This window comes from Theropithecus gelada, chromosome 11, assembly GCF_003255815.1.
Source record: "Theropithecus gelada isolate Dixy chromosome 11, Tgel_1.0, whole genome shotgun sequence".
Lineage (NCBI taxonomy): Eukaryota > Metazoa > Chordata > Mammalia > Primates > Cercopithecidae > Theropithecus > Theropithecus gelada.
Genome location: NC_037679.1, coordinates 102126850 through 102154141, shown reverse-complemented (window position 1 = coordinate 102154141; position 27292 = coordinate 102126850). Strand labels below are relative to the sequence as shown.

The 27292-nt window shown below is 49.2% G+C and overlaps 1 protein-coding gene across 19 annotated transcripts in view; it reads left to right on the top strand.

Moving 5' to 3' along the window:
- CACNA1C (calcium voltage-gated channel subunit alpha1 C) overlaps window positions 1-27292 on the top strand; it is a 639436-nt gene that overhangs the window by 507164 nt on the left and 104980 nt on the right. For all 19 annotated transcript variants that reach the window (XM_025400899.1, XM_025400905.1, XM_025400901.1 and 16 more), the window contains exons 12-18: window positions 5834-5994; window positions 6966-7191; window positions 21070-21277; window positions 22316-22436; window positions 23961-24075; window positions 24829-24949; window positions 25289-25358. In XM_025400899.1, coding sequence (XP_025256684.1) covers window positions 5834-5994; window positions 6966-7191; window positions 21070-21277; window positions 22316-22436; window positions 23961-24075; window positions 24829-24949; window positions 25289-25358 — 1022 coding nt within the window. The remainder of the gene's footprint in view (window positions 1-5833; window positions 5995-6965; window positions 7192-21069; window positions 21278-22315; window positions 22437-23960; window positions 24076-24828; window positions 24950-25288; window positions 25359-27292) is intronic.

Sequence of the window (27292 nt, the reverse complement as noted above, 5' to 3'; positions counted from 1 at the left end):
GCCTCAGCCTCCGAGTAGCTGGGACTACAGGCGCCCGCCACCACGCCCGGCTAGTTTTTTGTATTTTTAGTAGAGACGGGGTTTCACCATGTTAGCCAGGATGGTCTCGATCTCCTGACCTCGTGATCCGCCTGCCTCGGCCTCCCAAAGTGCTGGGATTACAGGCGTGAGCCACCGCGCCCGGCCGGCCAGGGGTTCTTGTGCAGGATGGACTGGGCTGAGTCCCGTGGGTCTGTAAGCAAGTGTAAGACACAGCCCCATTCCTTCGTGGGTCTTGTGAGCCCCGTGGAGAGGCAGGACCATACAAACACAAGGTAACTGACAATACAAGGAAATGGTAAGTCGTTTCCTCTGGGGACCCTTCTTGCCTAAGGTGTCCTTTTGTGTACTTCCTCGTGGACCCGCCCAGCACTTAGGCCCTGCTGTGACTGTTCACTTAGTGGTCTGTGTCTCCGGGTAGGTTTTACACAGAGGAGGCCTGAGGGCATTGTGCTAGCTGCTGGGTATCTGGTACCCTTCCATGGTCGGTGTTTAGTAACTATTTCTTGAATGTGTAACTAAAATGAGTAATGCAGACAGTAAGCACTGGAGGGTGCCCAGGCTGAGAAGATTAGAAGCATGCATCACAGAGAAGCTGGGACTCAGTGTGAGCCCCACAGGAGGGGCAGGACAGAGAGGATGGAGCAAAGGTGGAGTTTCCGGTAGCTGGGGGGACTTGCCATGCAGCTGGACAGGCAAGAGGAAGGTCCAGTGTAGGGAGAAGGGCAGGCGGAGCTGGGGCTGCGAGAGCAGAAGTTTCCCCTGGGAATGCAGTGATCTCAAAGTTTAGAGACATAGATGAGACCCATTCGTAACCATCCCTCTCTCCTGTGTCTACATATGGAAGGTTCTATTTTTAGAGAAAATGACTTCCAGTTAGTGTGAAGGGAACATGAATAGCAGGCAAATTTCTCCTCCCTATTTTATCATTTAATTTCTGTATCCTCCATGCATCTGTAAACACAAATAAATTTACACATTCTAATAAACCATTACATTTATTATACAGTAGGAAGTGTTGCCAGGAAACCAGTTGTCAAGCAAAGCTATATTTTGAAGAGTGGGAGGTGTATAATTATCTTTAAATACTTTCTCTGGATAGTAATTACCCCACCCCCACCCCAGCCCAAATCCATGTGACTCTCCCAAATGGGTCTGCTCAGGAGCACCCCAGTTTAAAGGGACACCATCCTGTCCACTCCAGCCACTCCTCAGGGGTCTCTGTAGAGCAGCTCCAGACCCATGGGACAGGCCTGACCACCCAGCACCCATACCCACTACCCCCAAGCATGAGGAAAGAGGGGCATAATCAAGTTCTCATATTAAACCCACTCTAAGACAGCTCTACATACTGTAAAGAAAGCAACCTTGATTGCCTTGGACTCTGAATAACAATTATCAGTGATTTCTGGAACTTGAGATTGTATCTATTTAAAACATGTTCTTTGCAAACTTCACTGTCAGCTGTTTAAGATCAGATATGAGTTTGTCCTGAAAATTCATTTTTTAGGGGAAAAAACTACTTGCCAAATTTCTGTACAATATTAATAATCACAATCACAGGAAAGAAGCGGTGGCACGCCCTGCAAGATAAGACTGTTTAGTATCGAGATCTGGCAAACTTCAGAGGTCTCCTCTCAAGAGGGCCATCTGGTACTCACTGTCTCATTCCTTTGTCCCTCCGTCCACCCTCTACCATCCTCCCTCGAATCCAGGGCAGTATGTCTGGGGGTGCAAGAATCCCAAAGTGCATTTAGAAATCGTAACTTTTTAAATTGTTAATGACTATGGGCACTAATAGGTGTATATATTTATGGGGTGCATGTGACGTTTTGATCCAGGTGTAAAATGTGTAAAAATCAAACCGGGGTTATTGGGGTATTCCTCACGTCAAGCACTTATCATTTCTTTGCATTAGGAACATTCCAATTCCACTCTTTTAGCTATTTTAAAATATACAATAAATTATGACTGTAGTCACCATCCTTCTCTCCTATGTTGTATGATCAAATATTACATCGTATTTATTCTATTTAACTACATTTTTTCACCTATTTACCATCTCCACTACCCTTTCCAGCTTCTGGTAACCATCATTCTACTCTCTGTATCCATGAGTTCAATTGCTTTAATTTTTAGCTCCCACATGTGAGTGAGAATATCACAATTTGTCTTTCTGTGCCTGGCTTATTTCACTTAATATAATGGCCTCCAGTTCCATCCACGTTGTTGCAAATGACAGAATTTCATTCTTTTTTATAGCTGAACAATATTCCAGTGTGTGCACGTACCGCATTTTCTCCATTCATCTGCTGATGGACGCTTTGGTTGATTCTGTATCTTGGCTATTGTAAATAGTGCTGCAGTGAACATAGGAGTGCAGACATCTCTTCAGTATACAGATTAGAAACCATATTTTACACCTGGTGGCCTGCTTCCCTGTGTAGTGGATTTTCCCCCAAGTGGTAGGCAAGTGTCCCGTGTAAGATGTGGCCCTCACTGGAGACGGCCTTCAAGCCAGAGCAGAACACTGCCCGGATTAATCCTTTCTCCCCTCCCTGCTCCTCAGGCCAAAAACTAAGTTCTCCCTGCAGTCCTGAGGAAAGAGTACCCTTCTTAGATTACTCTTCGTTCTCCTAACCTCATCCTAGATTTAGCAAAGGCTTGGTAACAGGATTTTCTGCAGACCATCGGTAGAAAAAGGACAGAATAGAAAGGTGGATGAAGTCAGGCTACTCCAAGAGGCAATTTTGCGGCGGGTGGGTGCAGGGATCCGTAACAGCTGAGGTCCACATCCTGGAACCTTGGAACACTAGTTGTCGCTAGCATCTTGGAGTTTGCTGATGTTTGGAGGGCCTTCTGCTCTGGAAGTAGAGGACCAAGGCTGAGGGCAGTGCACACAGCACAGAGCTGTCCCTGCCCCCGGGGCACACCCACGTATGGTGCTGCTACGTGCCCAGGGGCTGGAAAGGAATAGGCCATTCATAGACCAGCAGGTTCACACAGATGGGACTTGCTGTTCTACCACCAGCATAACCTGACCCAGGAGGTGACACTGAGGCTTGATGGTCATCTCTGGCAGGAAGGCTGGAGAAACAGACTCATGCCACGGACTCTGATTTAGAATAGAGGACCTCAGTTCAGCTTCCTCATGCTGAGGTGGAGGGCCAGTTTTCTTTTTTTTTTTTTTTTGAGACGGAGTCTCGCTGTGTCTCCCAGGCTGGAGTGCAGTGGCGTGATCTCGGCTCACTGCAAGCTCCGCCTCCCGGGTTCACGCCATTCTCCCGCCTCAGCCTCCCAAGTAGCTGAGACTACAGGCGCCCGCCACCACGCCCGGCTAGTTTTTTGTATTTTTAGTAGAGACGGGGTTTCACCATGTTAGCCAGGATAGTCTCGATCTCCTGACCTCGTGATCCACCCGCCTCGGCCTCCCAAAGTGCTGGGATTACAGGCTTGAGCCACCGCGCCCGGCCAAGGGCCAGTTTTCACATCCAGACTTAGTATGCCACACACACACACCCGCCCCCGGAAACAAAGTTTTATTTAAAAAATATTTTCCTTACTGCTTACCTTAAAAAGCAGTTTCCTTATGATATGACAGGCACTGTGATATTTTCCACTGTATTCCTTTATTCAGTGCCAGGCATGACCTACTCAATAGATTTCATGACCCACTAATGGGCTGCAGTGTGAGGTTTGAAATCTCTGCCCTGAGGCAGATTCTGCATGCTTATTTAGAGGAATGTCTGTCTAGACTAGAGAGATTCATAGAAAGGAGATCATTTTATGGAAAAATACAGATATTCATGGACTTTATCACCAGGATTCTACTTTATTTCTCCTCCTGCCTTCATTACCCAAGCAGGAGCTGCATCTTCTATGCCTGGTGGGTCTGCGTACAAGCCCTACAGGTGCCCCAAAGCCATGTGCAGAGCTAAGCACCCCACGCTTCTCATAGCTGACCCCTCTGCCTGGAGCTCTACTCCCCCTCCTCTGGCCCTCCGTGCCGCTCTCCCAAATCGCCCCAGCTAAAAATGTGGGCCTCCCTTCCATACCTGTCTCTCTTATTCTGCACATCCTCTCATCTCAAGGGCCTGTTGATTCTGCCTCCAAAATTGCTGCCAGCTCCGTGTCGTCTTTGCCATTAATAAATCTATTGCCTTCATCATCTCTAACCTGGAGAACAGGAAGAGAATTCCTCATACTCTCCCTGGTCTGGAAGGTGACAGAGGGGCTGTTTTTGTGGGGTGTTCCAATCCAACCTGATCATGTCCTTTCCCCCTCCCCAAGCCCTTAGCATGGCCCCTGCAGTCTCCTCCTCAGCACTTCTTCAGCTGTGGTTCCTCTCTCCTTGCAACACTGCAGCCATTTATTAACCATGTTGTCTACTGAATTCAACCAAATAGAGCTGTATATGTTCTCTGTATCAGGAAAACGAAAACGCCTCCACCATGGAATCTTAAAAGGTGTTTCTTTAGGATCATCTTAGCCAACGGTTCTCAACCATCATTACACATTAGAACCACCTGGGGAACCTTAAAAATACCCAACCCCCTAGAGAATCAGACTTAATTGGTTTGGTGTTGGGGCTTGCAGACCAGTGGGGTTCTGAGGAGGGTTCCCTAGGTAATTCTGTGTGTAGCCAGGTTTGAGAATCACTGACAAAGGCCCCTGAACCGGGACACTGGGAACAGTCCACGGAGCATGAGTGAGCTTTAAGGGCTCTGTGTGCTGCATGGGCTCACATGGAAAGGTGTGGGTGTGGGTGTGTGCCCATGTTTCTGAAAGGCAGATCTAAACGCTGATCAGATTCTGGAAAGATTCTATAACCCAGAAAAACAAAGAGCCTGTGCTCCAGATGAACCCCTTCTACCATAAGGATGCAGCACGCAGAGTCAGGGCCAGGAGGCTGAGCAGAAACCCACGCCTGGCTCTGCCCGCTGTGATGTTGGTCGAGGTACACAGCCTCCCCGGGCCGTGGTTTTCTCCTCCACAACAATCAGCATGATGCATGTTTTGCAGAGTTACTGAAAGAATTGGAGAGAAGGCATGAGAAGTGCCCGACGTGGTACTGGGCCCCTCCACAACTGTTACTAAGAACGCTCTTATTAGCCGGGCGCAGTAGCTCAAGCCTGTAATCCCAGCACTTTGGGAGGCCGAGGTGGGCGGATCACGAGGTCAGGAGATCGAGACCATCCTGGCGAACACGGTGAAACCCCGTCTCTACTAAAAAATACAAAAAACTAGCCGGGCGAGGTGGCGGGCGCCTGTAGTCCCAGCTACTCGGGAGGCTGAGGCAGGAGAATGGCGTAAACCCGGGAGGCGGAGCTTGCAGTGAGCTGAGATCCAGCCACTGCGCTCCAGCCTGGGCAACAGAGCAAGACTCCGTCTCAAAAAAAAAAAAAGAACGCTCTTATTGCTTGCAACACTATTTCTAAGAATGCCGTTTTACAAAAATTTTTTTTAAAAAACTTCCATTTTTTGAGCACCTTCAACTTCAAAACAGCCAGATGCATTAAAAGGTATTTGATCCATCCCCACAATAACCCCATGAGGTTGGCCCTCTTCCCGTTTCACAGATGGGAGAACTAAAGCTTGGAGGAGTTCAGGGGCATCCCCAAGGCGGCAGGGCCTGGTTAGCTGGGTGAGAAGCTGGGCTCCTTGCCACCAGGTTGGGCTGTTCTAGCAAGGCCAGGTCAGTGAGGGGTGAGAAGAGCCATGGGGCTGCATCTTGGGTTGGAGGAAACCTGAATTCACAGCCATCCCCACCCTTCTCTCCTTGTCCCCTTTCCAGCCGCTACTGGCGCCGGTGGAATCGGTTCTGCAGAAGAAAGTGCCGTGCCGCGGTCAAGTCTAATGTCTTCTACTGGCTGGTGATTTTCCTGGTGTTCCTCAACACGCTCACCATTGCCTCTGAGCACTACAACCAGCCCCACTGGCTCACGGAAGTCCAAGGTGAGCGGCGGCCCCAGCTCTGCCCTGATTTCCTCCTGGTAACTCAGCCCCTAGGCCCAGGGGAGGGCATAACCACAGGCAGAAGGTGGACGGGAAAGCAGACAGTGGTCAGGGCTCTTGGCAGGTGCTATGCTGGAGATAACAAGGGCCTAGCAGTTCCAAAACCCCACAATAAAATGCACTACCTTGTTAAAAACAGACACGGCTTCTCTGACTGGGCCCACACCATCAGCCTGCCCCAAAGTCACTGGTGGGCCCAGGTGATGAGGAAAGGGGCTACAGCTTGTTTGCCTATCTCAGACCCCTGGCTGCCAACTTCCCAGCATGGATTTTAAATACCTGGGGGCCTTCCTGCAGCCCCGAGGTGGCCTTAACCAGAACACATGAGGATGGAATGAGCAAAAACGCAGAGAAGAGAATAGGGCCTGAGCACAAGGAACTGTCTTCAATGGGTCGTTCGTTCTCATTATCCTTCCTTGGGCCCCTAGACGAGGGTCCTGCTAGCCAGGCCTCATCATCATTGCTGGGCAGTCGAGAAGACCTGGCCCCATCCTCCACAGCTGCATTCCAGAGTCCTAAGAGGCAGGGGGTCTGGTGGTGGAGAAGTCGGACTCAGACAGTGCAGCTGTTGGCCTGCAGATTACTCACCTCTTTGAACCTCCTTTCTCATCTCTGAAAATGGGCATGACAATGGTGGTGCCATCTCCACAGGCCTGCTATGAGGAGTAGAGCTTGTGTGTGCTGAGCCTATGGCGCATGAGAGATGCTCAGTAAATGTCTGTTATGATTATGACGAGAGAGCCCTTTCCCACTGGCTTGGCCCTAACTTCTGTTTTGGCCAAGGTGGATGGGAGCGGTGTCATGGGGGATCTTTTTTCCAGTGGAGATAATTACTATATTTCCTTTCTCTGCCTCCCTCTCTGCCCTCCTCTGGCTCTGCTCGGATCTCATCCCTCTCCTGGGCCTGCCAGACACGGCGAACAAGGCCCTGCTGGCCCTGTTCACGGCAGAGATGCTCCTGAAGATGTACAGCCTGGGCCTGCAGGCCTACTTCGTGTCCCTCTTCAACCGCTTTGACTGCTTCGTCGTGTGTGGCGGCATCCTGGAGACCATCCTGGTAGAGACCAAGATCATGTCCCCACTGGGCATCTCCGTGCTCCGATGCGTCCGGTTGCTGAGGATATTCAAGATCACGAGGTACCGGGCATCTCCTCTCACTTTGGAGAGGGGACTCAGGGAGAAGTTCTTCCAGAGGGCAAGGGAGGTGGCAAGGCCTGGGTGGGAGCAGGGCTGTTCTTCCTCAAAGGGTGTCTCTGAAGTTCACATGCAATGGGGGGAGTTTGTGCTCATTTAGATGGCACATCATTTGGAAATTCCTCTGGCTGCTAATACCAGAGACTCAACTCAGTAGTGTAAGCAAGCTAGGGACTTACTCAGCCACGGAAAGAAAGTCCAGAGGCAGCTAGCTGAGGTGGCTTCCGGAAAAGGGTCAGGGACTCAGTCGCTTCTCCTGTGCTTCACCAGCCTTGGTGCTGATTCCTCTCCAGGGTCATAAGTTGGCTTCTGGAGACTGAGCCATCACATTCAAATTGGAGGTGGGAAGAGTAGAAAGGAGCAGAAGGGCTGACCACCCTGGCCAAGTCAGCCTCTCCACTCCCAGAAGTCACTCCCAGACACACCCATTAGGACTGCTGCTGTCGAAAACCCTGAAAATCCCGAGGGTTGGCAATGACATGGGGAAACTGGAGCCCTTGTGCACTGTGGGTGGGAGTGTAAAATGCAGCCACTGTGGGGAATGGTATGATAGTTCCTAGAAACATTAACGATAGAATTACCCTCTCATCCATCAATTCCACTTCTGGGTATATGCCCAAAATAATTGAAATAGGATCTCAAAGAGATATTTGCACACCCAACTGCCTTAGACAGATGAACGTATTTTTAAAATGTGGTCTGTACATACAGTGCAATATTATTCAGTCTTAAAAAGGAAGGAAATCCTGACACATGCTACAAAGTAGATGAAACTTAAGGACATTATGCTAAGTGAAATAAGCCAGTCACAGAAAGACAAATACCGTATGATTCCATTTATACGCAGCTCTTAGAGTAGTCAGATTCACAGAGACAGAAAGCAGAGTGGTGGGCGCCCAGGGCTGCAGGGAGGGAGCAGTGGGGAGTCAGTGTTTAATGGGGGCAGAGCTTCGGTTCTGCAGGGTGAGAAGGGTTCTGGAGGTAGAGGGTGATGGTGGTTTCACAAGCGTGTGAATGAATTTAGCACTACTGAATTCTACAGTAAAAAAAAAAAAAAAGATGGTAAATTTTATGTTATGTCTATTTTAACACAATGAAACAAATGGGAAGAAATCTTCCAGAAATTTCAGCAAGGGCTTCTGTTCTTGGGCACCTGAGCTATTAGGGAGGCTGAGACATGTAGTCTTCTAGCAGGACAAGTTCTGCTGAAAACGTGATCAAGATCCAGCCACTGTAAAGGGCTGTGGACACTGCACTGCAGATGGCGTTCACCCTCTGTCCACATGGCCACCCCTCCATATATCAGTCCAGCACCTACCCACAGCGGGCCATCTCCCTCACTGTCTAGGCCAGGCAGTGACTCTCAGGATGAGGACAGGGCCGAGGGGCACCATTCTCTAGGACAATGGTTTTCACCTGACTTGTGACCACTGGGAGTGGTGGAATCAATTTATTGGATCACAACCATCATTTTAAAACAGCTCTGCTGAAATATAATTCATACCCCATATATTTACCCCTTAAATGTGTAATTTAATTGTTTTTTATATTAGCAGTTATGCAACCATCACCATGTTCTAGTTGTAGAATATTTTCATCACCCCAGAAAGAAACTCCATACCCACTCCACATTCCCCCCATCTTCCCTCCCAGAACCAAATTCACTTTATGTCCCTATAGAGTTGCCTATTTTGGACCATTCATAGGAGTGAAATCTTATAATATGTGTTTTTGTGATGGCCTCTTTGACTTAGCATAACGTTTTCAAGGGCCATACATGTTGTAGCATAGATCAGTACTTTGTTTCCTTTTATGGTGAATAATACCCCATTGATAGATATACTACATTTCGGTTATTCATTTGTCAGTGATGGACATTTGGTTGTTACTATGTTTTGGCTCCTATGAATCATGCTGCTATGAACATTCATGTTCAAGTCTTTCTATAGATGTACGCTTTTGTTTTTCTTGGATACATACTTCGGAGTGGAATTTCTAGATTATTTGGTAACAATATGTTTAAGATTTTGAGGAACTGTCAAACTGTTTTCCAAAGACACTAAAGCATCTTACATTTCCATCAGCAATGTATAAGGGTTCCAATTTCTTCACATTCTCTCAAGCATCATTTTTAAAGAAAGAATGAAATAGAATAGAAAAACATCAGAGGGTCGGCCAGGCGCGGTGGCTCGCGCCTGTAATCCCAGCACTTTGGGAGGCCAAGGCAGGCGGATCACGGGGTCAGGAGATCGAGACCATCCTGGCCAACACCATGAAACCCCGTCTCTACTAAAAAGAAAATACAAAAAAAACTAGCCGGGTGTGGTGGCAGGTGCCTGTAGTCCCAGCTACTTGGGAGGCTGAGGCAGGAGAATGGCGTGAACCTGCGAGGCAGAGCTTGCAGTGAGCCAAGATCGTGCCACTGCACTCCAGCCTGGGCAACAGAGCGAGACTCTGTCTCAAAAAAAAAAAAAAAAAAAAAAGTTGAAATACAGACTTGACTTGCAGTATAATATACATTTCTTAATGTGCATTATGGTCAACCTTAGAAGACAGACAGGAAACAGTTGGAAGGAATTTTCAGCCTGTGCCCCTCAAAGGTACAAATCCCTTGTCCTTAAAATTCTGCTTTGGGAGCTCCCAAAATCTCTGCTTTGGGGAAGCTTTGATAACAGGAGCTCTAAAGCCATCAGCTGGATTGTGATGGGTGAAAAGGGATGGAGGTTGATGTCTTCTGCTCAGGATCTGGAGCTGATCACTTAGACCATGTTTCTGAACTTGGCTAAGTGAGGCTGGAAAGTGTCCCTAGGTATTACTCTTCTCATCACAATTCTCTTGGCAGACACCCAGAGCATGGTCACATGGTGTTGTAGACGGTCCAGGGAGGTCGGCATTTAAAGTGTTTCATTTAGTGCACAGAAAGGACTCAATATGCAGAAGCTTTTATTATTAATCTAATATTATGACTGCTATTATTGGAAGAAGGAGAAGAGAGCTAATAGTGACCTACCTATTCACATATTCTTATTCTTACTTATTTACCCACCATGTATATACTGTGTATTGAGCTCAGAGAGATGGAAAAAATCAAAAAATAAGGTGTATGGCATGAACTAAACCTATAGTCTGGTTGGGGAGATGGAGTTTGTGCACATGAAGAGATTAAAGGAAAATCTAAGACAGAATATAATGAGCTGGCAAAGTGTGGTGGGTGCCGGAATTACCTGCTGTGAGAAATTGGGAGCAGGAGATAGCTCCTGGAGAAGGTTGAATCTCAGATGAGGGACTTAACGGATACACACGATTAAAATCCAGAAGTTTAATGCTCCTAAGCAACAGCCTTCTTTCCCTGTCTGACCCCATCGAAAGAGAGCTCTTCCTAAGTGTCCTGAATATGTTGGCATTACAGAAAGTCCTTGGTTTACAGTAAAAGTGATAGAAATCCTTATAACAGCAGTGATTACCATGCACCAGTGCTTACTCTGTGCCAGACAGGGTGAGCCAGAGGCCTGCGAATGTTAGCTTGAGTCATCCTCCCAACTACCTACTTGAGGATGAGGGCAGGCTGCTAGTATTCTTATTCCCATTTTGCAGATGAGAAAACTGAGGCTTAGAGAGTTGTCAGTTGCCCAAGGTCACAAAACTGCTCAGAGGTAACACTGGGATTAAAAGGCAAGGCAGGTCTGTGGGTCTGACTTGAGGTGCTGTGCTCCTAACCACTGCTGTGCACCGCAGAGCTGAGAGCTGACCTGTCTTATCTAGATCCCTGAGACAGGACTTAAAGGATCTTTAAGCCCTGGTTCTTGTTACATAATTGCCGATTCTACTTGCTCCTCCTGGGGTCTGGTAAAAGCTATTTTTAACTTGGAGTTTTCAATGCCTCTTAAATAATTCTCAAAAGTCCCTGTTTTGGGTTTTATATATATATTTCTATAGAAAAGAAATCTTGCTGCTATATATTGTTATGACATCTTGAAAAGATTTAACATTTATTCTATTTTTAATCACCAATTTATTTCTAATCTGAAGATATTGCCAAGAAACCATTTTTCAAAATCTATCTTAATCAGAGAGCTTCCTGTAGTCCCTCCACAAGAAAGAGTAGTAGTATTATCAGATCTCTATGAAGTCTATAAACAGAAAAAAAAATCCTTGTCTAATTGAAAGTGACTTTGGCAAAGGCCGTCATCTTCCTATTTTCAAGTCTCCAAAGCCTCTGGGGGTTTTCAGAAAGCAACAAAGAGACTAATGAGGTTGGGAAATCCCATAAGCCTGTCTCCAGCCCCAGCCTTGGGACTGGGTGACAGCGACCAAGAAAAATGCCTAAAATATGGGCTGGGAGTAGACATCGTGGTCCCTTCAGCTGAACCTTGAAATGAGTCATCTGTGCATGGTCCTGCCATCAGACAAGTGCATGCGTTCTTCTCCTTTTAAAATATCTTGGAAAATACTTTGCAACGTCTGGCTGCTACTCATATGTAGAAGAAATGTCTTCTTTTTTTTTTTTTATTTTTACAATGTAGTCTGAACCAGTGATTGCAATTCTTAAACCTAGCTGAACCCATGAAGGAGCTCATTAAGGAGCTCATCTCTAGCGATTTTGGCCAGCAACTCCCAGAGAGTTCCATGCTGGTGGTCCAATGACCGACCTCACTTGAAGAACCACTGGCCTAATTTCCTACTGCTGCTCTTGGTCTGCTTTCTTCTCCTAAAATACTGCCCTTCATGTGCATTTGGAAAACTTTATTCCTCCTCCTCCTCGTCCTCCTGCTCCTCCTCCTCCTCCTCTTCCTCCTTTCCTCCTCCTTCTCCTCCACCTCCTCTTCTTCCTCCTCCTCCTCTTCCTCCTCTTCCTCCTCCTCTCCTCCTCCTGTCCTCCTCGTCCTCCTCCTCCTTCTCTCCTCCTTCTCGTCGTCCTCCTCCTCCTCTTCCTCCTTCTCCTCCTCTTCCTCCTCCTCTTCCTCCTTTTCCTCCTCCTCTTCCTCCTTTTCCTCCTCCTCCTTCTCCTTCTCCTCCTTCTCTCCACCTCCTCCTCCTCTTCCTCCTCCTCCTCCTCATCCTCTTCCTCCTCCTCTTCCTCTCCTCCTTCTCCTCCTCATCTTCCTCCTTCTCCTCCTCCTCCTTCCCCCCCTGTTTCTCTTCCTCCTGTTCCTCTTTCTCCTCCTCCTCTTCCTCCTGTTCCTCTTCCTCCTCCTCCTCTTCCTCCTCCTCCTCCTCTCCTCCTCCTTCTCCTCCTCCTCCTCGTTCTCCTCCTCCTCCTCCTCCTTCTTCTTATTCCTTTTCTTCTTCTTCTCTTCCCTCTTCTTTTGTCAAGGCAAGATCTCACTCTGTCACCTAGGCTGGAGTGTGGTAGCATAATCATAGCTCACTGTAGCCTCAAACTCCTGGGCTCAAGTGATACTACCCCCTTGCCTCAGCCTCCCAAGTAACTTGGCACTATAAGTGCCATGTCTGGCTGATATTTTTATTTTTTGTACAGATGGGGTCTCACTATATTGCCCAGGCTAGTCTGAAACTCCTGGTCTTAAGAGAGCCTCCCACTTGGCTGACCACCTTGCCCAGCCAAAAAACTTGATTCTTACATCTCCACTGTCTTCTCCATACTGTGGTCTCTAATTCTGTCAAGATGGTACTTTTGATAGTTTTTGACTGAGAAAACACATCAAGGTAAGAGCTACTATGAATTCAGTAAAGCTTTTAAATTTAAATTCCTACACATCTGTGTATGTTTGAAAAGCGGTAATGTCAATGCAAGACAGGCTGTTTATTCAGAGTAGTATAATGCTTGGTGGACACATGGATTCATGGCTCCCTTTCTAGAATTCTAGAATTCTAGGCTGCTCTTCCCTCACCCAGGGCCCGTTGCCCAAGAGTCGGGAACAGGGATCTCAATCAGTGGTTCTCCACCCTGAGGTCATGACACACTGGTACATCCAGAGCAGCTGGACAGTGTACAGTAAGTAATTTATTACTGAGAGCTGAAATTCCAAAGTTCGTGAATAGTTTCTTTAAAAAATAAAACAATTGCCGGGCGCAGTGGCTCAAGCCTGTAATCCCAGCACTTTGGGAGGCCGAGACGGGTGGATCACGAGGTCAGGAGATCGAGACCATCCTGGCTAACACGGTGAAACCCCGTCTCTACTAAAAAATACAAAAAAACTAGCCGGGCGAGGTGGCGGGTGCCTGTAGTCCCAGCTACTCGGGAGGCTGAGGCAGGAGAATGGTATGAACCCGGGAGGCGGAGCTTGCAGTGAGCTGAGATCCGGCCACTGCACTCCAGCCTGGGTGACAGAGCAAGACTCCGCCTCACAAAAATAAAAAACAATTAATATTGTCCTTGTAACATAATAGCGTCACTCGGTCACTTGCATTACAAAATGCTTCTATGAATGGTGGACTTACTACTCATCCATGATGCCTGAAGGGAGCAGATGTCTTTGATATATCATTATGAGGAAAATGAATTCTTTACATATATTTTTTGTGTCTTGTCAAAACCTGAGAACACCTTAAGGAGTACGCTACATGTATGCGTATCATTCATCTTATTGTTTCAAGACAAAAAAAAAAAAAAAAAGGCCAGGAAGACTGTACTAGACTATAAGAAAATTACTTAATAGAAAAGATTGAGGAAGATGAGATTCCTGCCCATTGAGAACAGTGGGGCATACACATGGCCAGAATCTTTGTCTTCTTTGAGTAAATGCCCCAGTACGGTGGGCCTTCCAGCCTCATGATGGATTGGCTTCTTCCACCTGTGGCTCTCAGTGCTGCCCAGATTCAATATCCAGTTTGTCTACTCTCTGTCAGCCCAGTCTGACATATTCTGAGGGGTGGGAGAAGGGCTTCAGACAGATTCAATCGGACGTGATACCAGCTTACTAATCGCATCTCATTTTTGACACACTTGGTTTTCACGTGCAGTGAGGCCCCTCTAGTACTTGCTGTTTTCCCTCTCACACCTTCAGTCCCTCTTTGTTTCTCCTGCTGCTCCTCCCCTGAAGCTCCCTTCCCAGGCCTTGCAGTGGGAGCTGGGGCTGATTCAGCACAGACGGATTGGCTCCCGAATCTTGGCCACATATGGGCCCTACGGAGCTCCGGGTGAGAGCCGTTAGCACATCCCCCAGGCTCGAAATGTCTTCGTGTCCCCACCAGCATCTGGCCTCAAGCAGCAGATCCAGCCCACACCTTCCCAGCTCTCCCATCACCTTCTAGCCCCCACTCTTCTCAGGCCCCCTGGAGCCTCTGAGCTCATTGAGGGCCATTATTAAGGAGGTCTGTTTGGCAGAGGCCCAGTTCCCTGGCAGGAGTCTATGGCAAAAGCAGCTCAGACTCCAGAGCCTGCAGTGTGGCTGTCAACACAATGGGTGGTTCTCCTCTGGAATGGAAATGGACTGGTGTCACCTACTAGGAGAAAGATTAAGAAGATGCAGGTGAGGATGACTCCCTAGCCCTGACACAACTGTGGTTGGAGGGGCCAACTAGGTGACACTGGGTGACTAGGGCCCTGTGGCCCAGAAGCTCAGAGAAGCACACTGCTAAGGCCATCCCCAGGTCCAGGCCAGACCACCTTGCCCTCTTGACCAGATTACACTCCCCATGCAGGTTCCATTCTCAATGTGACCAAGACATCTGCTGCAAACAGGGAAGACGAGACCTTTGAACTTGTTAACCAAGTCAGCCCTTGCCTCAAAAGTGAAACCACAAAATGGTCTTCCCAGCCTGCTAGAAGGGACGGGAGCTGGGGCAGGTACCAGTAGAAACTGAGCCGGTAGATGAGGCCCAGGCTATCCCAGACCAAAATACTCTAGAATTCTGCTTGACTCCTCCAGGCCTAGCCCAGCATATACAGTTCCACCTCTGAGCATACTAATCCCTCCCAGTCCTATTGTGTCTTAAGGGGCCAGGGCTCAACTTGACGGAAGCTCTGCTCTGAGGACACCCACTCCTGTGCTCACTCGCTGGATGGATGCTACCTGCTTCCCCAGGTGGCCTCAGCTGACTCTCACTCCTCCTCCCTCCATTGCCTCCCATGAAGCCCCAGCCACACAGATTCACCACAGGAGATTGCTTTATAAATGCTCTTTTAACAATAGATCACTTGCCACCGAAACTAAGAATTTTTTTTTAGCCTTCAGGATGAGAGCATTTTGGGCAGGTATCAAAGTCAGTTATGACCTTCTCTGGAACACAGAGAGAACGGGGTGGAACATTTGCAGAGCATCTGAAAGTGGTGGCTACTGTTATTTTGAAGATTTCTTATTTATGGCAAGCTCCATGCTCTGCTCTGTACCTAGAATAAAGGTAAAGGAGCTGGCCCTGAGCTCTTTGAAGCAAAAGGTTCACGAGATGAAAGTTCCAGTTCAAGGAAGGCTCAGGTCTCTTTATATTACAGAAGAGGAGGAAGAATTCCACAGAGCCCCAAACCCAGAGACAGACCTAGAGAAGGGGAAACAAATGGAGATAAAAGGGTTTCTGAACAGATGGTGGTAACTTAAATCAGGAGAGGCAGAGGGAAGAGGTAGCAGAAGTGACATGGCGGTCAGCAAGTGAGAGGGCTTAAAGGGAGGCTGGGAGTAGGAAGGTAGAGGGAAGGAGAGAATTTAGGTGGCAGAGAACTTGATGTGATGAAAAGCCCTCAGATGTGCTGTACTTTAAGGATAAAACAGTGAGCCGAGTGGGTCGGATGGGGGATGGGGTGAGCAAGGACGCACAGTTTGGCGAGAATGATTCCAGCAGCCAGAGAATGGGAAGGGAAAGTTGATGCCAAGGATGGCGACACAGGCGGAGTGTCTGGGGGGTGATCTAGAGCCGGACACCTGCACCGGGTGCTGTAGAGCCCACAGCACTGAATGTGAGCTTGGGCATCTGCTGTAGAGCCCACAGTACTCAGTGTGAGCTTGTGCATCTGTGGGCATGTGTGTGCACTACTCTGATGAGACAGTGCTTCATTTTTCCACTTCTCCATGAGGTCTGTGGCCAACAGACATGAAGCGCTTTGCTCTGCTGCTGCTTGCTTCTCTCCAAAGCTCTTGCCTTGTTCGTGTATGAGCGTGTGTATTTCATATTTTTGACCAATGAGGAAAAAAGCTTCAGTTGATTGTGAGTGTGCCATTAACCCCTCTAGTTTACCACCAGTGAATCTTCCTAAAAAGAGAGGGCGATTCTAGGATAGGAGGCCATCATCCAATCTTCAGGCCATAGCTGTGCGAGCCATCAGACCACATTAAGAGGAGGGAGTGTGAGGACCTGCAGGACCGTCAGCTGCTTTATTTAAGTGATGTTTCACGTCACCCTGCCCACCTCAAAGGCTGCCACCTGGACACCTTCAAATCTCATCCATGTCAGTGATAGTGAGACCCCACCCTCAACCTGCTACCAGCCAAGACCTGCCAGGCTCCGGAATTCAGCCTTTCTCCTCTGAACTCTATCAGCATTCTTTGCCACGTCGTCATTTCAGCAATTCCTTTGTCTCATCTTCTAGATGAGCACATAACACATCCCTGATAATTTGCACATTAGGAATGGAAGCCTTCTGCTCAGCAAGCTGAGCACCCCTCATGATGCCAGGCCCCGGGCAGCAACCTGCCCTCTTTATCCTGCTGCAAAGGAAAGGAAAGGACAGGTGGCAGGCCTGCCTCAGGCCCAACCCCATCTTTCTCCCTGTTGAATGGGAAGCAACAGTAGGCTGAAGACAAACAGCAGAAACAACCATGTCTCTGTCTGTCTGTCTGTCTGTCTGAGCCATGTTTTCACTATGTTACTGATCCCCAGGACGTATCTTTCACCCCAGGTGTTTTTCATGTAGACAGTAGGCTGGTGCCAATTCATCTTTTAAACGGAGACTGATCTATGCCCTCAAAACTGGGACCAGTGAATTTGAGAATGTGAGTTCTTCCCCAGAGGTGACACACCTTCACAGTGATCTGGAAATCCTACCCCAGGGGTTGCTCAAGCCACAGAAACTCTGTTTTCTGTAGGACAAATTGATACATATTAGTCTGATGCATGGTCTGGCAATGGAACAGTCAGGAATCTCAGAAAATCCCTCCCCACGGATGTAAGGAAGCTGTGGGAATAGGAAGGCTATGCGAGCAAGGGCAGGCAGCTACTTCTCACTGGCAAAGTGTGTTCAACTTAAGTGCACACGCACACAAACACACATGCACAGAAGCAACCATGCAACTCCATGGCCCCTTGCCTTTCCCTCCAGGAAGTACCGATGTGTCATACGAACAGTAAGCTTCATTCATTCACTGAACAAAATGCTCATCACCTACTTTGGGCCAGGCACTGTTCTAAGCTCTAAGGATATAAATGTAACAGATGGGTTCCCTCTCCCATGGCCTCACATTCTGGCGAGGGCAAATAGACAATAAGCAAAGAAGTAATTATTCTTTGAGAGTGATGAGGGATACAGCGGTGGCCAGGGGAGATGTGAGGTCTGAAGGAGCTGAAGGGGTGAACCCCACTGACGTCTGCTGAAGACGGACAGCAGCATGGCCTTGGCCTTGGCCTTGGCCAGGCAGGAGCGTGTGTGGGAGCTGGAGAAAGAGTGAGGGGGCCCGAGGGAGGGGAGTGCAGCTGGCTGGTCGCTGAGGCTCTGGGGCCAGAATCTCCCAGGCCTTTGGGAGAACTCTGGCTTTGACCCAGAGGAGAAGGGGAGGTGATTGAAGCAAGACTGAGGCTTCGTGGGTCTCACCTCATAGCAACACCTGCTGCTCCTGCAGCCTGGAGAGCAGCTGCCCGGAGCGGGGGTCCAGGCAGTGAGGATGAGAGGCGGTGGGAAGTGGCCAAAGTCAGGACTCATTTTGAAGATGGCGCAGAAGGATTTGCTGATGCAGAGTGTGAGAGAGTCAGGAAGATGACTCCAAGGACTTTGCTTTGAGCCAAAAGCTATGGTTCTCGTTTCCTGGAGATGGGGAAGGTGATAGGTAGGAAGCAGGAGCTCTGTCAGAGCACGAACCCCAGTGTTGTGCAGCTCAGACTTTCCCAGACACCCCAGGGGTTGAGGGAGGCAGGGGCGGCAGGGAGAGTGGGCAGAGGGTGTTCCTCCAGACCCAGCTCTGTGTCCACACGCGCGTCCTTGCCTTTGGCCGTCACTCTGGGAGATCCCTGCCAGTTTCCATGCTCCATCTCCGCCTTCCCAGGAGCGTTCTCCCCTCTTAGAGACTGGATCTGTTCCTGGCCCACAGCTGCCTCCTCCCTGGAGCCCCAGGCATTCCAAGGGGCTCCCAAGTCAGGAGGGCCCCCCCCCCGCAGCTGCCCTTCATCTGGGGCCTCCCCCAGACTTTCTTGCTGATGGCACCTGGCCCTCTCCGTCTGCAGCCATGACCTGTTTGTCAAGCTCTCGTTGGTCCCCATGGCTGTCAGACATACCTGAGTCTCAGGTATAATCCCAGTTGGAGTTATTTCCCACATGCCTCTTTACTTCATGAAAATGAAGGCTTCAACCTTCCATGGCCATTAAGGGTTTTCCAGAATCTTCCATGACGGTTGAGCATACCAAGGATCTCTAGAGGATTTGTGACTTCAGCACACATGCAGACACTCTTCCCTCGGATACAGCTGGAAATTCTTGTTATAAATATGCTTAAAGTTGCTGGTTCCCAACTCCCAGTGTATTGGCAAGTGTTGAACTGGCTGCGTGAGGATTACCCCAGCCCCAGAGTCAGAGATTAGGGTTTCACAGTGCAAGGGAGGGACCTGGAATCAGGATGTAGGAAATGCTAACACACCCCACTGGTATTTTTGTTGTTGTTGTTGTTCTATTATTATTAATTAATTAATTAATTAATATTTTAGGACAGGGTCTCACTCTGTCACCCAGGATGAAAGGCAGTGGTGCAATCATAGCTCACTGCAGCCTCGAACTCCTGGGCTCAAGTGATCCTCCCATCTCAGTCTCCCCAGTGGGCGGGACTACAGGCATGCGCCACTACACCCAACTAATTTTTTAAAATTTGTTAAAGATGAGGTCTCACAGTGCTGCCCAAGATGGTCTCGAACTCCTGGCCTCAAGCAGTCCTCCTGCCTTGACCTCCTAAAGTGACAATCCTCCCAAAGGGGGTTACAGGCATGAGCCACCACCGTGCCCAGCCCACCTCTGTGCCCAGCCACCTCTACTGGTGTTGATCACCAGGCAGGCTTGGGAAAACTGCTTTAGCTGTAAGAGGGGAGGGTGTCCTACCCCCAGAGAGGTTCTCTTACTTTTTTCTTTAAGCAGATCACTACAGCCTCTAGCCTGCAGGGGCTCCAGGCAGTCCATCACACATAGTGGGTTGTGCAGAATTTATTTAAGGACAGAGATGGGGAAGATGGAGGGGAAAAAACCCTGCCATCTTCTGCCGTCTAAAATTTAGAGCCTATTTTAGTGAGATAAGACTGTATAGAACAGATACAAATAAACGTATATTAATGTTCTGCAACAGAGGGGGTATGGCTGGCAGGCAAAATAGAAGTGAGGAAAAGCTGGATTTGTGGAGGCCAAAGGTGCCCTCGAGGCTGCAGGTGGGTGAAAAGTTCATGTTGCCATCCAAACTATGACCCCTCTGCTTCTGTCCCTTGGTATGGAACCATTCTCTGCAGAGATGAGCCCAGGCTGTGGCTGCAGTGGGAGTGGCTTCCATGTCACTCACAGAAGCAGCAAAAGCAAGCCACTGTCTGGATTGGTGATAAGCTGGGAATCTCTCAAGGTAGTGACCTAGGAGGCAGGTGGGCCAGAGGGGGCCAGAGGGAAATGAGATTGTCCTGTTCTTGCCCTTGCTCCCTTCGGGGCCGTGTCCTTTTGCTACGGTGCACTTCCTGATCCTGAGCGGACCCTCACCCAGGCGCCCACCCAGCATCCGGCAGTCATTAGTAGGTTTCCCCTCCCACTTTTTCATGAGAAAGGGATTTTGCCAGGATCTCTGTATTTATAGTGGAGAGAGGCCCCAGGACTGTAAGGAGTGGGGACTTCCTCCCCAGGGATCCCACTGAAAGCCCATGTCCACTCAGGACCGAGTTCCTGCCCACTCAGAGGACTCGTGCTTTGAGCTGCCCCCGTGGGTGTGACAGGTTTGCTACAATCTAGGATTTCCCAAACTCACCTGCCGATCAGAATCCTGTAGGACGCTCGTTAAAAACAAAGATATCTGGGCCCCAAACTACAGTTAATGAATCAGAATCTCAAGAGCAAAGGCCCTTGAAAAAACAATTCTTAGGACGCGGTCAACTTGGGAAACTTCACCGAGCCATGAACTCTCTCTTACCCTTGGGTGACCTAATTCCTGCCTCTGCTAGAAAGCTGCTGCCTAGGCTGAGCTCAGACAGGCATTCATGGGGAAAAATAAAAATAAAGCTTTTTTTCTGTTTAGAGACCAACAGCGACAACAATAATTACCAACCTTTATCAACTGTGTGCCAAGCACTCTCCAGGGGGCTCTTTGGGGAAAGGTGGATTGTGTCACACAATTCTGCCAATAGCCTAATGAGGCAAGGGCTACAGCTGCCTCCATTTTTTCAGATGGGGGTGCAGAAGGCAGGGAAGTGAAATGTCTTGCCAGAGGCACATGTAGCAGGTAACCGGCAGAGCTAGGTCACGGGCTTCTGACCACTGCCGCCGTCTCTTCCCCAACAGATTAGTCATCCTGGCACCTCGAATTAACTCCCTCCAGGGTGGCAACTCACACCACCACCAACACCCCTCCCCCCAGACAGGGAAAAAAAAGAGCATAGAGTGGCAGCTCCTCTGAGAACCTGCAGTGGGCAGTTGTGAGAATGAGGCACAATGGGGAGGACAGCAAGGGGCAGGGTGCTGACCTCCCTCCTGTTGGCTCTCAGGTACTGGAACTCCTTGAGCAACCTGGTGGCATCCTTGCTGAACTCTGTGCGCTCCATCGCCTCCCTGCTCCTTCTCCTATTCCTCTTCATCATCATCTTCTCCCTCCTGGGGATGCAGCTCTTTGGAGGAAAGTTCAACTTTGATGAGATGCAGACCCGGAGGAGCACATTTGATAACTTCCCCCAGTCCCTCCTCACTGTGTTTCAGGTACGGACTCTTCTCTCCTGGGATTCGGACTCGGGGTGGTTGAGTGGCAGGGTGGTGGGGGGAGTATGGAAAACTGCACCCTTTCACCAGGCAGCCACAGCCAGCCTAGATCAGCCCTGGAGAGCCCATGCCTGCGAGAGTCTTGAGTTTTTTCTATAGTTTCCCCTGTCCCCATCTGCTGTGGAATTCCACTAGTGGGTGGACCATTAGGGGAAACAATCTAAGTGGTTTAAAAATGCCTTCTCAGGGGAATCTCTTGAACCCAGGAGGTGGAGGTTGCAGTGAGCTGAGATCCCGCCCCCACTGCACACTCTAGCCTAGGCGACAGAGCAAGACTCTGTCTCAAAAAAAAAAAAAAAGAAAAGAAAAGAAAAAAAAGAAAGCCTTCTTATCATGGAATCCTTTACTCAAATTCTCCATGAAAGCCCAAAACATAAACAAAGAAAAGCAGACTGATCTTATTGAGCGGGGGAGAGGGTGACGAAACCCTGGCTTTCCTACCCACCATGCTTGTCCCAGGAAAAAAATATTACTGGCCCATCAAATTTGTGATTTCATAGATATTTTGGCTTAGGGCAAACTCAGAGTGGCATCTATTTAAGTTTAAAAGTAGATTGAGGTAAAAATGAATCACATGTAGATGCTATGAAAATCTTCAAGTGACGAATGTTTGGGGAAAGCTGGTGTAGCATGTGGCTGTCTCAGCAAACACACAACTGCACAAGGACCCTGATGCCTTACCCCCAGGAATAGCTGATGGTCAGCTCAAGCATGTGTGGAGAAAGTCAGAGATCTTTGGGCCAAAAAGCCCTTTTAGTCACCCTTCAAATCCTATTATGCCAGTGGCCAGGCCTTTTGTGTAAGGACAGTGGAATAGCTCAGAGCCCCCTGGGGAGGAGGATCGGGGGCCAGGAGGAGGGAAAGGAGTGAAAGGAAATTTTGAACAATTCTGTTGACGTAGTGGGGCAGGGCAGGGTGGTTTCGGGTTTGCTGTTGGTCTAACGCTGTGTCCCTTATTGGTGGGAATGTGTCATTCAGATCCTGACCGGGGAGGACTGGAATTCGGTGATGTATGATGGGATCATGGCTTATGGCGGCCCCTCTTTTCCAGGGATGTTAGTCTGTATTTACTTCATCATCCTCTTCATCTGTGGAAACTGTATCCTTTGCTGCTGCCCCCCCACCCCTGCGGCCCCCAGCCCCCAGCCTGCAGCACAGTGCCAAGCGGGCACGTCCCCGCAGGTCCGGGCGGTCCCGCTCGGGCTCACACCACCCAGCCTAGAACCCCATGGCGGCGGAGGTGGGTCTGGGTGGAAACCTGCAGCTTTGCCATAGGTGAGGTTCACCTTCCGGAACCCTTCCGGGCGTGCGCTCGGCGTCCTGTAGGTGAGCGACGCCCCCTGGCGTTGCGGCGTGCGCTGCGCAGCCTCTCACACGGGCTGCGGTAGGGACACGGGCCGGCTGCCCTGGGGCCGCTGCGTCCGCGCAGAGGCGGGGCGCTCCGTAAGGGAGGGTGAGCCGTTGTCCTTCAGATGACCTTCAGCTCCCCTCCTGCTTTTTGGTCAGCACCTCTCCCTCTGATGCTGCTCTCCAGGACTGGAGTCACAGGCAGAGCTGCCCAGACTTCACACAGCCCTAAAAGCTCCTTCCTGATCCTGGCTCGGGGGTGGGGTTTCCAGGGTCACAAACCACAGGTGCTGCTTCTCTTCCCCAGCTCACCACCCTGAGAGAGTCACGTCCAGAGTCAGGGGTAACATGGGAACAGCACTGGGCCAAGTCCCAGTTAAGGCAGTGCAGAGAACACAGTCATGGAAGCCAGCAGACAAGGTTTCCTCTTTTCCCAGCTGGGTGACCTCTCCTCTACCTCAGTGTCTGTAAAATGTGGCGATGGAATCATAGAACCTACTACGTAAAGGGTCGTGGGGAGTTTTAATGGGATCATGCATGCAAAGCCCCTACCACATTCAGACGCCTCTCTGGACAAGCCCCTCTTCCCCTGCCTGGGTTGCGGCTTCCCTGTGTGTGAAATGATAGGAATGTCTGGGTGCCTGGGGCTGGGGGTCAGACTTCACAAACTGAAAGCCCCCTTCCAGCTATGCTTTCTTTGATTCTGCACTTCTCTGACCCACAGCGTTTCTGTTGGTGGAGTGGGGTGGGGAGAAAGGGCAAAGAACTGTCTTCATTGGGAACTCCCGAGCCTTGGCTGGCTCCAGCCGGACCCTTCAAGGGTCTTTGTGTGTGCAGGCTCACATTAAGAGTTGGCAGAGATGCCAAGCCACCCCCTCAGTGCCTAGTTATAATAAACCGCTCTTAAGAGCATTCTGCATCCTGCTAGAGACAATGCTGTTTATAATGTCAATTACAGCCAGTCATCTCAGTGGGGAAACCAATCATGAAACCCAGCAATTAAAGTGCAAGGCAGGGCTTGCTGCCTCACTCCCGCCCGCTCCAGTGTGCAGGCTAGCCTGTTCTCATCCCTCTAGATAGCTCCAGGTAGCTAGGAGGGTGATGGGGAGCAAGGGGAGGGGAGTAACACTGTTGGGGTCTGACTCTCTCAAAGTGATTCACCGTCAAGCTTTCTCTGCTGAGGAGCTCTGCCTTGCACGTCCTACACCCCTCTGCGCCCTGTGCCCACCAAAACCCCAAGCCAAGGGTCATTTTCTTTAAGAATGGACGCAAACAGATATCCTACTGAATGTGTTCTTGGCCATTGCTGTGGACAACCTGGCTGACGCTGAGAGCCTCACATCTGCCCAGAAGGAGGAGGAAGAGGAGAAGGAGAGAAAGAAGCTGGCCAGGTAACCCTCTAAGCTTGCCCAGGCCTGGGGCTCCAGGACTCCCATTCTGGAATGTCATCCCACTGGTGGCAGAGAGAGGCTTGACTGCCAGTCTGTGTTGGCTGTCCCTCCTAGGAGGACTCTGGGTTTGGGGCTCCCTAGGTTGGGCCTTTCTCCTAATTCCTAAGCATCGCTCTGATAGGGACCATGGTGAATTATAATAGTCTCTACAATGGTGTCATATTCTCCACCTGTTGGGATTATCTTTTGAGAAGCTGTGATAGGTGGCGGGAGTGTAGGGTGGGGAGAGAGAAAGGCAACCACTCAGTTGGGAAACCCAACTCCAGCTTACGGAGGGAGTCCTCCTCACTACTTTATGATTCATCTCCAGTGTTAGGAAGGCAAGACGGGGCCCTGTGTTGTATCCTATCATTGTCTAGACGGGACAGTTCCAGGCCACACAGCTGTCAGGCACTGAGCAGAGCTCCTCCAGGAGCCAATCCTAGAGAAGATCCGCCATCCTTTTCTGCTTTGGCGGCCCAGGCATCTCTGGAGCTGCAAGAGGCCAATTGCGTGTCAGGCAGAGCAGGTGTGGCTCAGCCCCGTAGCGCTTGTGACTGATCTGTACACGAGAAGTGCCCTGGAAAAAGGAAGATGGATTCAGACCCAGGGAGCCCCTACTGGCCCCAAAAGGCCACAGGACGGTTCCCTCCTACACTGTTCCCTATCACTCCAGTAAACAGCCATTTATTTTTTCTGCTGCTGACTGGCCAGGACTGCCAGCCCAGAGAAGAAACAAGAGATGATGGAGAAGCCGGCAGTGGAGGAATCCAAGGAGGAGAAGATTGAGCTGAAATCCATCACGGCTGACGGAGAGTCTCCACCCACCACCAAGGTGAGGAGCTGGCTCCTTCCTGGAGCTGTGAGGCTGGTGCTGGGGAGGGAGGGCCACAGCCTTCCCCGGCCAGACCCCATGGAGAATAGGAGAGAAAGAAGGACACCCAGTGGAAAGAAAGCCAGTGGGGATGAACAGGAGAGCTGGGAGGAGGAAGAGAAGGCAGATTGGCTGGATCCCAGCCATCTGCTGATGTCTTGAAGGGGATATGCAAAGTGACAAGGACCTATTTTCGAGCGAAGTCACTGACTAAAATGCAACTTCAAGGCTACTGCAAGCCTCTTAACTTGTGGACATATCTAACTGAATTCTTCCTCCTTCTCCCCTGTGACTGTCTAGATCAACATGGATGACCTCCAGCCCAATGAAAATGAGGATAAGAGCCCCTACCCCAACCCAGAGACTACAGGTACCAGTCCCACTGCCTAACCTGGGATTGGGAGATTGGGGGCAGAGATTTAAATCCTAAAGCCACGTGGGAGTGGCCGTGTATTGGGGACCATGGTTCCGGTGTCCCTCCATAAGTACCTTGCACTGCTGAGTGTCTTCCGTCTCTATATTTAAGCATCATCAGTCAGCATCTGGGAGACAGCTTTGTTTCTGGTTTCCTCATAATGAGATCACATTTGAGCAGTGCTTTTGTGTCCTTTCCAAGCTGGATTCTGTGTACATTTAAATTTTTGTTACATTACATGTTGTAAAATCATTATTAATTTATATAATGTATTAGTATGGCATATGTTGCAACATTATGCTCACTTAATATTAATAGTAAATCCCAAATCTGCCTTGCCCCTACTCAGGAGGCAGTGCCGAGTGCAGGGACAGCTGCCACCACAGATGTCCCACTTGTTGCTTTAGAAAATGATTTCAGGTCTCATTATAAAAGGCGCTCTTACTGACTCCATCTTCCTGTGCTTCTATCTGATACATAAATTGGCAGGCAATCTGCTTCTCAAGGGCTTTACTGTCAGAGGTCAGTGGTCTTCCCTCCAGGCTTCACTTCCCAGCTTCCTGAAATCCCATGCCCTGTCCAAGGCCTTGGCTTACCTTCCTCTGACCTAGAATTGCAGATACCATCGCCAGTTTCAAGCTTGAAGTTAATAACATGTATCAAGGGACTACTGATTCTACTGACATTTCCTTGTTCCTGTAGGTTAGGCTGTATTTGGGTTGTTCACCAAGTTAGGTGGCTGAGAACCTCCTACATTTATGAGCAAAGCTCGGTTTCCCCTTTTGCTTTCCCTCCGCTGGTTCTCTGCTTAGAACACTCACAGGCATCTTCTGTTGTCCTTGGGAACCAGACTCCCTGTGGTCACACCATCCTCACTCCCCTCCTCCTGCAAGGGAATAGGATGTGGTTTCCTGGAGCTTGGATAGAAAGAACAGGAAGGGTGTTTTCATGTGCAGGGCATTAAATAGCCTTTGAAGTTCTTAAAAACCCTTCTAGGGTGAAACTGTTAGGGAATTTCAACAACGTACTAGAATTATTGAACAAATGCAATGGGAGGATCTTGTCTTGATCCTGAAGCAACAAATACACTTTTAAATGACATTTTAGAGGTAATTGGGGGAAATTGAATATGGACTTGGAACTAAATGATTTAAAGTAGTTTTGTTAATCTTGTTGGTATAATATTTTGTAGTTCTGTTTTCAAACTGCTGCCGTGTTTATAGCCAGAGTCTAAAATGTTTACGAGTTGCTTTGCTTTTAAAATATTCCAACAACAAAAAAATGGGACAGAGAAGATAAATGGAACAAGATCAGCAAAATGTCCAAAGTTGTTGAAGCTGGTTTTATATATATGAGGTTTAGTATGCAAGACTCTACTCTTGCGTGAATCTTTAAGGTTTAAAATGAAAGACAGTAATAAAACAAATTCCTTAGGTCCCTGAGAAGAGCCCTCCCATGGGGCCAGCCTCCAGGATGGGCCTCCCTGCATACACCACAAGGCAGATCTGGTATGAGGGTCTTTTCACACAGGCACCCAGCTGCAGCCAGGCCTGTACGGCAGATACACCTCTTGCATCTTCAACAAAAATCTCAAATTCTATTATTCTAAATACTGTACTCTTGGCTTTTCTCTGTCGCTCTAATGAAATCAAAGAGAAGAATGTTAAAAAAAAAAAAAAAAAAAGGGCTAATAAGGATTTTGTCACCACGTTGACCGTCCTAGAAATGCCTCTAACGTAGCTACCCGGTGGCTCTGAGGACCGGGGGATGCTTACGCTTTCCAGCTGAAAAGCTCTTCCTCCCCTCCGCTGAGGCCTCAGGATTCTTGAGATTTTTGAGCATGTGTCCCGCTCCCCGTCATTTCTGCTGGTTACATGTGTCTCTTTACT